Raw genomic sequence first — 13,824 nt, 5'->3', positions numbered from 1 at the left:
GTCATCAGGGGAGGACACTTCTTGATAAATAACAAATGGTCATTCTCCCTCTGAGGCGGAGGACAACTTAGTTGGATCTCCCAGAGTGGTGTTGTAGTCCCAGGTGGGGAATCATCTTCCTGCTCTGTAACGTACTGTCATACCCTGCCAAATGCTACAGAAGAACAATAAGAAGTTTGTTCTTATATGCCACTTTTCTCTACCCAATGGAGTCTCAAAGCATATTACAATCACCTTCCCTTTCCTCTCTCCACAACAGGCACCTTGTGAGGTAGGTGAGGCTGAGAGAGCCCTGATTTTACTGCTTGTTCAGAACAACACTATCAGGGCTGTGGCGAGCCCAAGGACACCCAGCTTGCTGTATGTGGGGGAGAAGTGGTATGCTGACTTAGTTGCAGTGGAATGCTGTATTCTGTGTGTTGTAAATTGGGAGGCTGAAGAGTCCTCGGGGAATGAAAGGAGGTTTTGAGAACTGGCCTCTGATTCACTTTCACCCCTTATCTAAGACTGGATAAGGCTGGAGCTCGGCTAACAAAATGGAGGATAATACATGCTGGAGGGGTAACTGGAATTATCAACTGTGGGTCCTGCCCTAGTTATGTGTTGAGATTGGCCCCCTGGTTTACACCATTTAGGGATACTGTATAGATCCCAAGGCTGGAATAGTAGAGCTGGGACTGAGAGATTTAGTAAAGTCTGTGCCGCCATTTATTGCTTATTTTTATTGGGGGGGTTTATTGTCATTTTATTGGTTTTATATTGTAAACCTTCATGAGATGGCAATTGCCCTGAGTGGGGGTATATAAATCAAACTATAAACAAACAAACTGACAAAGAGGAAACTCATACGCCTCACCTTGATCCTTCATGGAACCCTTTATGAATATGAAAGGCTAGCAAGGTGAATACTGGATGATTACAGAAGGTTCTTGTACAACTGTGAATGGTCCTTTTTTCTTTCTCTTTTTGTTGAGAACATGGGAGCCAAGAAGAGCAGATGTACTGAAGACACTACTGCCTTCTGGAGACAGAAAGTCTTCTAGTTGCCTCCCGTAACAGTTATTAGGTCTTCCAGTATATTGGCCTACTCTTCAACTGGGATGCTGGGCTTTCCAACAGGAAATGAACCTGCTGGGATTCCCCAGCGCAAATATGTAGAGAGAAATGTAGAGCAGGGCACTAACCCGCTAGCAGTAGCCAGGCACTTGTCTCGTTTTCCATTCTATTCCAGATATGGAAAGGCCCATGAGGGGAAGTGACTACGATCCCGCAGCATGCAGCAGTTCTGGATGTCCTGTGGTACTTGTGGCCAAGCAGCTAGTGGCCATCAGCAGCCCCAGCCTTGTGCAGCACCAGCAGTATCTGGGGCCTGCTCACTTGGCCTCCCAGGTTAGAGGAAGAGCTGGTTTTGTTTGGAGCAACTTGATGCTCTCTCAGCTCTGTGCACGCTGTGGCAGTATCAGATGGGGAGAGTGTGACCTCCCCTCTTGGCAAGCCTTAGTCTGGCCTGCTGAGAAGGACAGAAGCAAAAAGCAGGGGTAGTCCGCCTCCCTTTTTCACAGGAGGTGAGTGCCGAGAGAGGCTCCAGCAGGGTCTCTGCAGGGATTGGCAGTGTCAGGCTCAACTCCACTCCCCACTCCCCATTCACAGGAGGCTTTGTTTTGTTTCACAGAGTTACAGCCCTTGTATGTTTTGGAGGCAGACTTACAGCATGTGCAATTCCCACCTGTCATCACTACTGAGAATAGCCCATCTGAATTGTCCTGTATTTAGGAGGCCTTGGTCCCTACAGTAGGACATTCCTTTCCAGGAATTATCGGACTTGAACTGAGGCCATGTTTCTAATGTGAGTTAGGGTTTTCCATTTGCTCCTGCTTGAAGCAATATGGTTCTGAGTGGACTTACTCAGTGTGATTTGAATCTCATCTCATTAAGTCACTTACCAAATCTTGTGGAACAAACTCCTAGAGAATTTGTAGCTTCTGGGCAGAGCTCAATAGTTCGTCCAGCATGCCTGTGAGACTAGTGGTGTCACTGCAGAGGAAGAAGCATCTTCCAGATCAAACCAAGAATCCCTCTTGCTCAGCGTTGTATTTCCATAAGCAGGCAGGCAGCCTGATGCCCCTGGGATAACACAGTATAAGCAGAGCCACAGTAGATAGATAATAAAAAATACAAACAGAACAGCAATTCCTGTGGAACCATGCACTAATAAACCATGACAATAACTGAATCAACAACAAATGTCTTTATTATGGTGCTAGACCAGTAATCAGATTACAATGTACATAAAAGTATTGGTAATTAAAAGTATCGAATTTAAAACATTCCAACTGTAAGAATCAACAAAATTACATTTTAAAATTCACATGCATTATCTCTAGCAATTGAGTCTATCTTTACCTAAGTTGCTCCAAATTCACTCAGCTTTTCCTTGTTTTGATTGTCCTCTTAGCAAATTTGGTAACAACGGAAGTTATTTCAGTGTCTTTATCTGACATGTCTTTAATAGCTTCTGACATGTCTTTAATAGCTTGGACCTATTCTGTAGGGACGATAAAATAAGTTATTTCCTGATTTGATCATATAATTTATGTGTTCTGATGTCTCAGTGCTCCCATCCTGGTAGATGCATAAACAAAAAGCGGATTGAAACATATATCATAGAAGTGTATATAATCTCCTATGATCTTGGATAATTAGATTAGATAACTAAGGTAATGGCCTCAAATTATTAAGTGGAGGCACTGGGAAAAGTGGATTTTTTACTTTATTGAAGTCTTGTTGGTGGTAGATATCCAAGATTCTTTGTTTTATTGTCTCCCTTGCTTGGTTGAAACAAAGAGATAGTAGTAACTGTTTCAGCAAAGTTTTTTTCTCAAGAGTGGATATCCACAGTTCAACCAATAAATCAGACATCATTAGATGAGGCAACCCTTTGTGGGAAAAAGCAATTCTAACCAATACGTGGACATACATATATATATTCAGGTCTGGACAGTATACATTCCTGTTTCCACCCAGATTGCAACGTTGGAAATGTTGGCTGGTACCTGCATTAAGGATCTTAAAAATTTAGCCTGTGTCTTTTCATTTCAAATAATACAGAATACAATTGCTTCATATCAATAACCAGCAATAGCTAGAAAATCCATAAAAGTGTAAATATTTTAATAATTCTAAAAAGCCACCAGTTCAAACTATTTTTCGGCCACAGCCTTCTTCAGAAATTCATTCAAAGTAACAAAGAAGGTCAGAGCTCCAAATGGCTGCCAAGGCTCTTGAATGGCTCCAAGACTTAATAAGGCAACTAAATTCAGCTACTGGTGCATTTTGGGCGGGGGATTCTTTTTGCCTTCCATACTTCAGGAGTATAAGTTCTGTTAGTCTAGGTAGAGCTCCTCAACATTTCCTTTTTTTTTTTTAGTTGGAAAATGGGAAAACAGCTAGGGTGGGGGACAAGAAAAACAATAATATGCCTTCTTTTATCCTGTGTTTCCCACCTGTGCCGTCCCACAGGCATACTGTGGTTTCCCTTGCCAGTACTACAAGGAAGGCTGTTAACATGGATGCATGATGCCCTGGCTGACTGAATTGTGGCACCACATGGAAAGAGGGCCTTGCTACATACATGCAAGTTTTAAAATCAGGTTATATCTGTTGCATTTTGAAAGTATCTAGGAATTTAAGCCCTAGTTTACAGACTTTTCTGATAACTTATCTTGTGTGCTGCAGCAGGAAAGCTAATGGAGTCTGTTTGGAATTTTAGAAATTATAAGACTGGTGACTATTTAGGAGTGGGCTAGGGCTTTTTATTTTGTATTGCAGATGAGCAAAACAAAGGAAAAGTTTTCACCCTCTTAATCTCCAGGGTTATTTCTTTTAGGAGATGTGGTTACAGCGTGTGACTTTCATATCCTCTTCGTTGATGCGGCATTTGGCTGATGTGTAACAGTAGCCCACTTACAGTTGTGCGGCCTTCTTTGAAGTTATTTTAAACCCTTGGGAGTGTGTAAAGATATTGTAACCTTGGATAAAAAGCACCAACATTCTTCCATCTATTTCTTCAAGTGATATTGTATGGGAAGCTTCCTCAAGAATGGTTCCAGTGACTGACTTTGTGGCCAGTGGGGATAGATTAGAAGCTGTTTGCAAGCATTGTTGACAAACTGGAACGTGTCTAGAGGAGGGCAACAAAGATGGTGACATATGAAGAAAGGTTGGGGGACCTTGGTCTGTTTAGCCTAGAGAGGAGACGACTGAGAGGGGATTTGATAACCATTTTCAAGTCTTTAAAAGGGTGCCATATGGAGGATGGAGCAGAATTGTTCTCTCTTGCCCCAGAAGGACAGACCAGAACGAATGGAATGAAATTAATTCAAAAGAAATTCCATCTAAACATCCAGAAGAAGTTCCTGATAGTTAGAGCGGTTTCTCAGTGGAACAGGCTTTCTCAGGAGGTGGTGGGTTCTCCATCTTTGGAAATTTTTAAAAGGAGGCTAGATAGCCATCTGACGGAGAGGCTGATTCTGTTAAGGCAAAGGGGTGGCAGGTTACAGTAGATGAACAATTGGGATGTCAGTCATGCAATTTTCTGACCTGCCTGGCTGACAATTTCATTTATCAAATGGTAGATGAACCCACAAGAGGTTCAGCCATACTGGACTTAATACTGACCAACAGGCAAGAGTTGGTGAATGAGGTGAAGGAGGTGGGGACCCTAGGGGGAAGTGACCATGTCCTCATAGAATTCCTCTTGAGATGGGGGGGGGGCAAGAAAGCTTGTAGCGAGACGCGTATGTTGGATTTTCGTAGGGCAAACTTTAATAAACTCAGAGACATGATGAGTGTCATACCATGGGCGAGAATGCTGGAAGGGAAGGGAGCATGTGAAGGGTGGGTGCTACTCAAACAAGAGTTATTGTATGCTCAATCCATGACTATCCCAGAGAGACAAAAATACTGCAGGAGCTCTAAGAAGCCTATTTGGATGAACAGAGAACTTCAAGAGGAACTAAGAAAGAAAAGGGAAATGTTCAGGAAATGGAGAGAAGCTCTGTTTCATCAGACTGGAGGGAAGTGAGTAGCAGGGTACCTCAGGGCTCGGTGCTCGGTCCGGTACTTTTTAACATATTTATTAATGATCTAGATGAGGGGGTGGAGGGACTACTCATCAAGTTTGCAGATGACACCAAATTGGGAGGACTGGCAAATACTCCAGAAGACAGAGACAGAGTTCAACGAGATCTGAACACAATGGAAAAATGGGCAAATGAGAACAAGATGCAATTTAATAAAGATAAGTGCAAAGTTCTGCATCTTTGTCAGAAAAATGAAAAGCACACCTACTGGATGGGGGATACGCTTCTAGGTAACACTGTGTGTGAACGAGACCTTGGGGTACTTGTGGACTGTAAACTAAACATGAGCAGGCAGTGTGATGCAGCGGTAAAAAAAGCAAATGCCCTTTTGGGCTGTATCAACATCACATCAAAATCACAAGATGTCATAGTTCCATTGTATATGGCACTGGTCAGACCACACCTGGAGTACTGTGTGCAGTTCTGGAGGCCTCACTTCAAGAAGGATGTAGATAAAATTGAAAGGGTACAGAGGAGAGCGACAAGGATGATCTGGGGCCAAGGGACCAAGCCCTATGAAGATAGGTTGAGGGACTTGGGAATGTTCAGCCTGGAGAAAAGGAGGTTGAGAGGGGACATGATAGCCCTCTTTAAGTATTTGAAAGGTTGTCATTTGGAAGAGGGCAGGATGCTGTTCCCATTGGCTGCAGAGGAAAGCACGTGCAGTAATGGGTTTAAACTACAAGTACAACGATATAGGCTAGATATCAGGAAAAAATTTTTCACAGTCAGAGTAGTTCAGCAGTGGAATAGGCTGCCTAAGGAGGTGGTGAGCTCCCCCTCACTGGCAGTCTTCAAGCAAAGGTTGGATACCCATTTTTCTTGGATGCTTTAGGATGCTTTGGGCTGATCCTGTGTTGTGCAGGGGGTTCGACTAGATGGCCTGTATGGCCCCTTCCAACTCTATGATTCTGTGATTCTGTGTCCTGCATAGTGCAGAGGGTTGGACTAGATGAGGTCCCTTCCAACTCTATTATTCTATGATTGTTTTGGAAAATACTTGTAGGGAAGGTTCCCTGTTCACAAGCAGGTGCAGTGGGGAGGGATGTCTGGCCATGCAGGTTGTTCTGGAACCAATGGTGTGACCGAGGAAATCCTTCAAGTCAGGGTCTTATGCAGGGGAGTGGTCTGTGCTCCATGGGTTCCTTTGAAACTGAACAGTTGTGCCTGCACAGTTCATGACATACTCTGTCTATCCATACTCGTGGGCGGGGTTGCTGTCAGTGTTGGCCAAATATGTTTTTACTTATATCAGGAGAACCACTTTATGATGCCTACACCTTTCCTGGTACCAGCTAGTTGATTTTAGAAACTAGGTGGGGCTTTTGCCCAGTAGGGCTTCTGACTGGCTGTGTAGTTTAAAATACATCTGATTCAACATTTCAGGCAGAAGCTCAGTCTAAGGGTTGCTGTTATTGTTTTTGAATGGATTCAATCCCTGACCTTTTGTGGTTGACGCTACCTACTGTGGCAGCTGTTTTGTGACTGTGTCCACTGTCTTTTGAGAGCATTCCGAAGGTGCCTGTAACTTGGGGACCCCTGAGCTCGATGATTGAAGCCTAAATCTCCATCATTTTACAAGGATGCTACCTGTCATCTTGCAACTTAGGCAGTTGGCTGACTCTCCACTGTGAAGATGGTGTCAGGGAATCTTCTTCCAATGCTGATGAGAGGCATGTCCAGATAATCGTCCCCATCCCTCCTCCCCTAAAAAAACAAACAACAACAAAAAAACAGAAACCCTGGCCAGTCTGGCCCAGATGAAATTTGCCTTCTGACCCCAAAGTGGTGATCAGCATTTCCCTTGTCCCAGTTGCATAGAAAGACATGTGCCTGTGCTTTTGGGAGGAGGAGGAAGACGTGGAGTTCAAGTTGTAGCTGTTAGCTCGTTGAACCCCTGAACAGGGGTGGGTGAGGGAGGCATGCTAATGAGGGAAGTACTCCACTGGGGGGAAATGTAAGGAGCAGAAAGAGGGAAGGGATGTTTCTTCTCTAGCATTGTCTTCTGTATGAAGATCAATAACTGAAGAGCCACATTCCTACCTGTAACGCTTGGTTATAACAATGAAACAGAAGTCTTCCAGTGCCTGACTGTAAGGAGGGAAAACATTCTTATTGAATCTGCTTTTAAGGCAGAAACAGGTTCCTGCCAAGCAGCATGAGCTTCAAAAAGACTTCAGTACTGGAAAAGCTCCCTGACCTGCAGCATAGGCTGTTCCCATGTGTTCATTTTGTGACCGTTGTGTGAATAAGTAAATAATTTAAAAAATGTTCTTTGGCACAGTAAAGTTGTTTTCCTTGTTTTGTTTCATAGTCGCTTCATCTTCTCCTTTGTTGCATCCAGATGCATCCTTTGGGGCTCTGCAACAGCAATGATGAAGAGGACTTGTATGAATATGGCTGGGTCGGAGTCGTGAAACTAGAGCAGCCGGAGCTGGAGCCCAAGCCCTGCCTCACGGTTCTGGGCAAGGTAAGGAGCCCATACCATAGCTGTGGGTGTTCCCCTACAAGGTGGGAAGGCACTGCTGTGGAAAGCTGTCTGCTAGTATTCTGTTGCATCCGTAAATTTGAATGAGCAGCTGTCAAAATAATTTAGCCAAGTTGACACTAGAGCTGCCTTCCGTGACTGATTTTGGCTTTGGGGATCACTCTTGGGTACCCTTCTGTAGTCACAGGTGTATTCTGGACTAAGTTTTGGGAACATGTGGAGTCTATGCCACGCAGGGACTTGATTCCTTGCTGATTATTAGTAGGCCAGCAGATTTTGTATGTGTGTTTGTGTGTGTGTGGAAACAGTCCTGGCTGGTAGTCTGCATCTGACGGAAGTGAATGTGCTGTATTGCCCTTTGAGGCCTGTGTGCCAAAATAATTTCACAGCCCTTTGTTTCTTTAGATGAGGCTTGTTGCATCTGATAGCTGCTTCGCTTGCTGCCCTCTCATTTTCTTCCATGTGTGTCTTTCTTCCGTGGGCATACTCTTTGTAGGCTGAAGACTCAGAGTGTCTTGTTTGCTGCGGCTGCCCCAAGGGCTGCTAGCCAAGGCTTCCCTAGAGTGGAGCTGCATTGCTGCTGGGTCTTGGTTACAGAGACCAAGTTCAGAGCCAGGAGAAGAGGACACCCTGTGTTCTTCTGGGTAATCTGAATGGGCATGTCTGCAGGGAGGATGGAGCCAGTTCTGCTGCTGCTACTTGATGAACAAGCAGCTGGGCAGGGAGAAGGAGAAAGTGCAAGTTCAGGGAGCTACTAGTGAGTGTTGCTTTCTTTCTTGCAGTGTGTGAGGGTATATAGGTTGCAGGAGAGTATGAGCTGTTTGAGCATTGTTGTTTTGTCTGTTCTTTGCCTTGGGTGATGGAGGACTGCAGCCAACTGCATTAGCTGATTTTCATTAGGTGGCATCCTCTGCTGGCTGGGCCTGTGTGCTATGAAAGGCTCTTGCTCACCAGAGGCAGTAGTAGAAGCAGCTGGTCAGGGAGAAGGAGAAAATTCCAGCTCTGGAGCTACTGGTGAGTATTGCTTTCTTTCTTGCAGTGTGTGAGGGCATACAGGTTGCAGGAGAGTGGGGCTGTTTGAGTGTCGGTGTTTTGTCTGTTCCTTGCCTGGGTTTTGGGGGACTGCAGCAGACTGCATTAGCTGATTTGCATTAGGTAGCAGTTTTGCTTAGGGCAGACTGCTAGCTCCACCCTCTGCTGGGTGGGCCTTTGTGCTACAAAAGTCTCTTGCTTGACAAATTTCAAAAGCTAAAGGACTCTTGGTTTGTAGGTTAAGCCAGTGTTCCAGAGTTTGCAAAAGGGGTCTGCTTCTTCCTGCAATGGATCGAAGTGGTGTAGCTGGCAATGGACCTGAGGCTGTGACTTGCACTGTCTGTGGCACGTTTGTATTTTTACCTCATAGTAACTTTAAATTCATGTGCACCAAGTGCAAACTAGAAGCGCTCCTGGTGGGGAAGGTACAGAAGCTAGAAGAACGCCTATCCACTCTTTATTCTAAACAGGAGGGTGAAGAGTTCTTAGAAAGAACTCATGAAGCACTTTTTGGAGGGCAATTGGGAGAGGTGGGAAAGGTGTCTCATCAAGCTCTATCTCCTAATGGACGGCCACCCGAACTCCCCCCCGGAACCATTCGCCAGATGTTTGGAAGCAGTGACAGAATGGTTCGAGCAGAGTCGCCTGAAACTCAACCTCTCCAAGACGGAGGTCCTATAGCTGGGAAGAAGGGGGCAGGAACAGGAAGTGCGTTTACCCACCTTGGTGGGAGCACAACTTACCATCGCACCCCAAGCCAGGAATTTGGGGGTGACCATCGACGCCTCCCTGACTAGGGAGGCGCAGGTCAAGAGAGTAGTGGGCCAGGCATTCCTCCACCTTCGCCAGGCCCGGCTACCTGTCCGCTGACCACCTGGCCACAGTGATCCATGCAACAGTCGCCTCCAGATTAGATTTCTGTAACTCGCTCTACGCGGGCCTGCCCTTGTCCTTAATCTGGAAACTTCAGCTAGTGCAAAATACAGCTGCTAGGATCCTCACTGCCACACTTTAGAGGGCCCACATCCAGCCGGTGCTGAGGCAGCTGCACTGGTTGCCAATTGCTGTCCAGATCTGGTTCAAGGTTTTGGTTTTAACCTTTAAGGCTTTACGCGGGTTGGGACTCACATACCTGAGGGACCACCTGTCACCCTATGTGCCCCGCAGGGCTCTATGCTCTGCGGGAGAAAACCTACTGGTTGTTCCCGGCCCCAGAGAAGCCTAGCCTCAACCAGGGCCAGGGCTTTCTCTGTCCTGGCCCCCACCTGGTGGAATGAGCTCCCAGGTGAGCTGCGGGCCCTGCGGGAGCTGTCAGCGTTCCGCAGGGCCTGTAAAACGGAGCTCTTCTGCCAGGTCTATGGTTGAGGCTGGGATTGGCGAGGAAGAACATTGCCCCCCTGGGGGGTTTGAAGTAGTCATCATCACCCTCCATCCCCCAATGCCCTTGTTCGGGTAGGGGAGAGTGGTATTTTCCGCCGTGTTGGGTATTTTTATAGTCTTTTAACGGGGGTTTTAATGGGGGATTTTAAGACTATTCTTACCCACCATGAGCCTCTAGGGAGTGGCGGGAAATAAACCAAATAATAATAATAATAATAATAATAATAATAATAATAATAATAATAATAATAATAATAATAATAATAATAATAGGAGACCCCAATACAAGAGGACAGTGGATGGAAGAATGTTACCCAAGGTGTCAAAAATAAGGAGATTTTCTGCCCCTCTCACACTCAGAAATTGTTTCCAGGATCTGCCTGTAGATAATGACTCTGGACCACTGGAACAAGGGCTATTTCCCCAATTCCCCCGAAGCTCAGCAGATGTTTCACAGGCCCCTCTGGATGAGAGGATTACCTCTTATGCTCCCCAATGTGTTAGGACTAGGAGACATGTGCTGGTAATTGGGGATTCCCAGTTGAGTAGAAGCCAAAGTATGCTGTCTGCCTGGAACGATTATCAACAATGTCATGGAAAGGGTGGAAAGACTTGTAAATCCTAAGGAGAAGTATCCTTTCCTGCTCATTCATGTAGGAATAAATTATACTGCCCAGTGCACTGTGGAACATATGAAGTGAGACTATGTGGCCTTTGGGGAAAAAGTGGGGCTCAGAGAGCTCAGGTTGTGTTTTCATCAGTTTTTCCTGTCAATGGCCGAGGCTTAGGAAGAGAAAGAATGCAGATAGATGACTGACTACGTCATTGGTGTCATCAGGAAAGTTTTGGCTTTTTGGACCATGGATCACGCTACTGTGATGAGGCTGTTCTATCTGGAGATGGTTTGCACCTTATGAGGGTGGGGAAAAATGTCCTTGCTAAGAGTCTCGCAAACCTGGTGACAATAGCGTTAAACCAAGTCCAATGGGGGAGCGAGACATACATTCAAAGCATAATTCGATGGCGATAACTGTAGATGGGAACACTGCAGATTTAAAGGGAATGGCACATATACAGAGAACTATTAACTTTCAGGGAAGTTCAAAAACTAAAAGAATCTTATGAATGATTATGGTGCCTCTACACTAATGTGCAGAGTATAGGAAACAAGCAGAAAGAACTAGAAGTCCTAATAAAGTAAGGGGACTATGGTTTAATATGAATTACAGAAACCTGGTGTGATAACTCTCACAATTTTAATAATAGGATTGAGGAGTACAAGTCATTTAAAAGGGACAGACAAATAAAGAAGGGGGAGGAGTAGCACTATATATTAAGAATATATTTACTTGTGAGGAAGCATGTGTGCCTGAGCATGAGAGTGCAGCTGAGAGTCTTAGGGTAAGGACAGAGGAAAGGACACGCAGTAATGGGTTTAAACTACAAGTACAACGATATAGGCTAGATATCAGGAAAAAAATTTCACAGTCAGAGTAGTTCAGCAATGGAATAGGCTGCCTAAGGAGGTGGTGAGCTCCCCCTCACTGGCAGTCTTCAAGCAAAGGTTGGATACACACTTTTCTTGGATGCTTTAGGATGCTTAGGACTGATCCTGCGTTGAGCAGGGGGTTGGACTAGATGGCCTGTATGGCCCCTTCCAACTCTATGAGTCTGTGATTCTGTGAAAAAAAGGAGTAAAAAATAGTAGTGGTATTATGGTGGGTGTCTGCTATAGATCGCCAGGCCAGGGGAGGACCTGGATGAGATGCTCCTAGACCAGAGAGGCAGGACCTAATCATGGGATATTTCAATTACCCAGAAGACCAGCACTGGAAAAAAAGGAAAAGTCAAATTATTGACTTGTCTTGCTGACAACTTCATTTCCCAGAAGGTGGAAGGGGCAGCCTAAAATCTGCTATTTTAGACTTGATTCTCACCAATAGGGAAGAACTGGTTGATGAGGTAAAAGTTGTGGGTGTGTTTGGTAGCAGTGACCATGTGATTTTTGAACCATGACCTTGGGGAAGAGAAAAGCTATACGTAGTCACACATACAGGCTGGACTTCATGAGAGCAAATTTTAACAAACTTAACTTTATGTTGGGTAGAATGCCATGGTCAAAAATCTTGAGATGGAAGTCCAAGACGGTTGGGAGATTCTCAAAAGTGAAATACTGAAGGCACAATCGCTGACAATTCCCTTGAGAAGAAAAAATGGGAGGAAACTAGGATGTGTCTCCATAAACAGTTTCAAAAGACCTGAATAATAAAAAAGACTCATTTAGGTAATGGAATTGGTTAGCAAGAAATGCTAAAAACAACAAGAAAAAGGTTATTTAGTTGTAATCAAAGTAAGAAAAAGAATAGGGACATGGTGGGACCATTGCGGGGACAAGAAAGTGACATGATTAAGAGAGGGCTGAACTGCTTGATTCCTACTTCTCAGTCTTCTCCTACAAGGGTAATCATGCTCAACATGGCAGATCTGTAGGGTCTGTAAAACAGAGCTCTTCCACCAGGCTTTCAAATGAAGCCAGTGATGGGGACCTCCCCACAATCTGTCGCCTTGCCTGGCAACCTTGGCATCCAGAACGTCCCTAGCTGTTGTCTGTTAACCTCTTCAACTGTTTATGATTACCCATATATTGTGCTGTTATGACTGTTTATATCTTTTACTGTTCATATTTTTCCAAATGTTCTATGTACCTTTCCCATTTCTCACTGGTTTTATGTACACCACTCCAAGATTTCATAGTGAGGGGCGGTATATAAGCAACCTGTGTATTTTTCACAACAGAAGTACCGTATATACTTGCATATAAGCCGAGTGGGGTGAGGTGGGTTTTGGGGGTGCTTTGGGATTTATTATTTTTTCAGTGTTTCTTCTTTTATCTGAGGGGCAGTATTGTTTGCCTTTTCTTCTTGGGGTTGTGTTTCTTTTAAAAGTTGATTTTTACAGTTCTTTCTTTCAGTTTTCAGTGTTACAGTTCTTATTTAAGTGTTTTGTTCTGGGGGGCACTGTAGCCCCCAGTTTGGTAGCTGTTGTACTTGTTGTAGTAGGTTGCCAACTTTGGGTACTATTGTTCTGTTCTGGTCTGCTGGCCTGGGGGGCACTGTTTGGTTCTCTTGCCAGAGCTGTTCTCACAGAGCAGTTCTGTCAGTGCTTTCTTGTGCTGTCTGGCATCAAGAGAGGAAGGGAAGACAATTGTAAGCCGCTTTGAGACTCCTTTGGTTAGTGAAAAGCGGGGTACATAAACCAGCAGCTATTCATCTTCTTGACTTTTCTGTATTTGGTGGGAAGGAGGCTGGATGGGAAAGCCTGTGTTGATTGAGCATGGATTAAGCCCTTAGGCCACCCTGTAAATTTACCAGTAACCTGCTGCATTTCCCACCCTCAGTTTATATGCGAGTCAATAAATTTGCCCAGATTTTGTAGTAAAATTAAGTGCCTCGGCTTATATGCGGGTCGGTTTATATGCAAGTATATACAGTATATATGCGGTGAGACTCGAATGAGAGCTATTGAACATATTCCATAAATTACAGAACTGGATGAGTGGTGAGGAATGGTGTTTGCTGATTATAACACATTAATCCTGGTAATGAAACTATGGCAGACTATGAAGAGCTCCAAAAGGTCATATATTGCAAGCAACCAAACGACGAATGTGATTTGTTAGTGATATATAATGGGGTTGAAAGAAATATACATGAATAGACTCTGAAGTTGCAGTACCCATGAAAAGAGCTACTTCAGGAGGAAGAGAAGAAAAGATTCCCGCAT

General features: G+C 44.6%; 1 protein-coding gene across 1 annotated transcript in view; it reads left to right on the top strand.

Annotated features, from left to right (window-relative positions):
- ZNRF3 (zinc and ring finger 3) overlaps positions 1 to 13,824 on the top strand; it is a 55,195-nt gene that overhangs the window by 22,660 nt on the left and 18,711 nt on the right. Inside the window, exon 2 of the mRNA XM_077309171.1 lies at positions 7,486 to 7,611. Coding sequence (XP_077165286.1) covers positions 7,486 to 7,611 — 126 coding nt within the window. The remainder of the gene's footprint in view (positions 1 to 7,485; positions 7,612 to 13,824) is intronic.

The sequence above is a fragment of the Paroedura picta genome, chromosome 13 (assembly GCF_049243985.1).
Source record: "Paroedura picta isolate Pp20150507F chromosome 13, Ppicta_v3.0, whole genome shotgun sequence".
NCBI lineage: Eukaryota > Metazoa > Chordata > Lepidosauria > Squamata > Gekkonidae > Paroedura > Paroedura picta.
The sequence above is the reverse complement of the archived record's forward strand: the minus strand, read 5'-3'. Positions and strand labels throughout refer to the sequence as shown.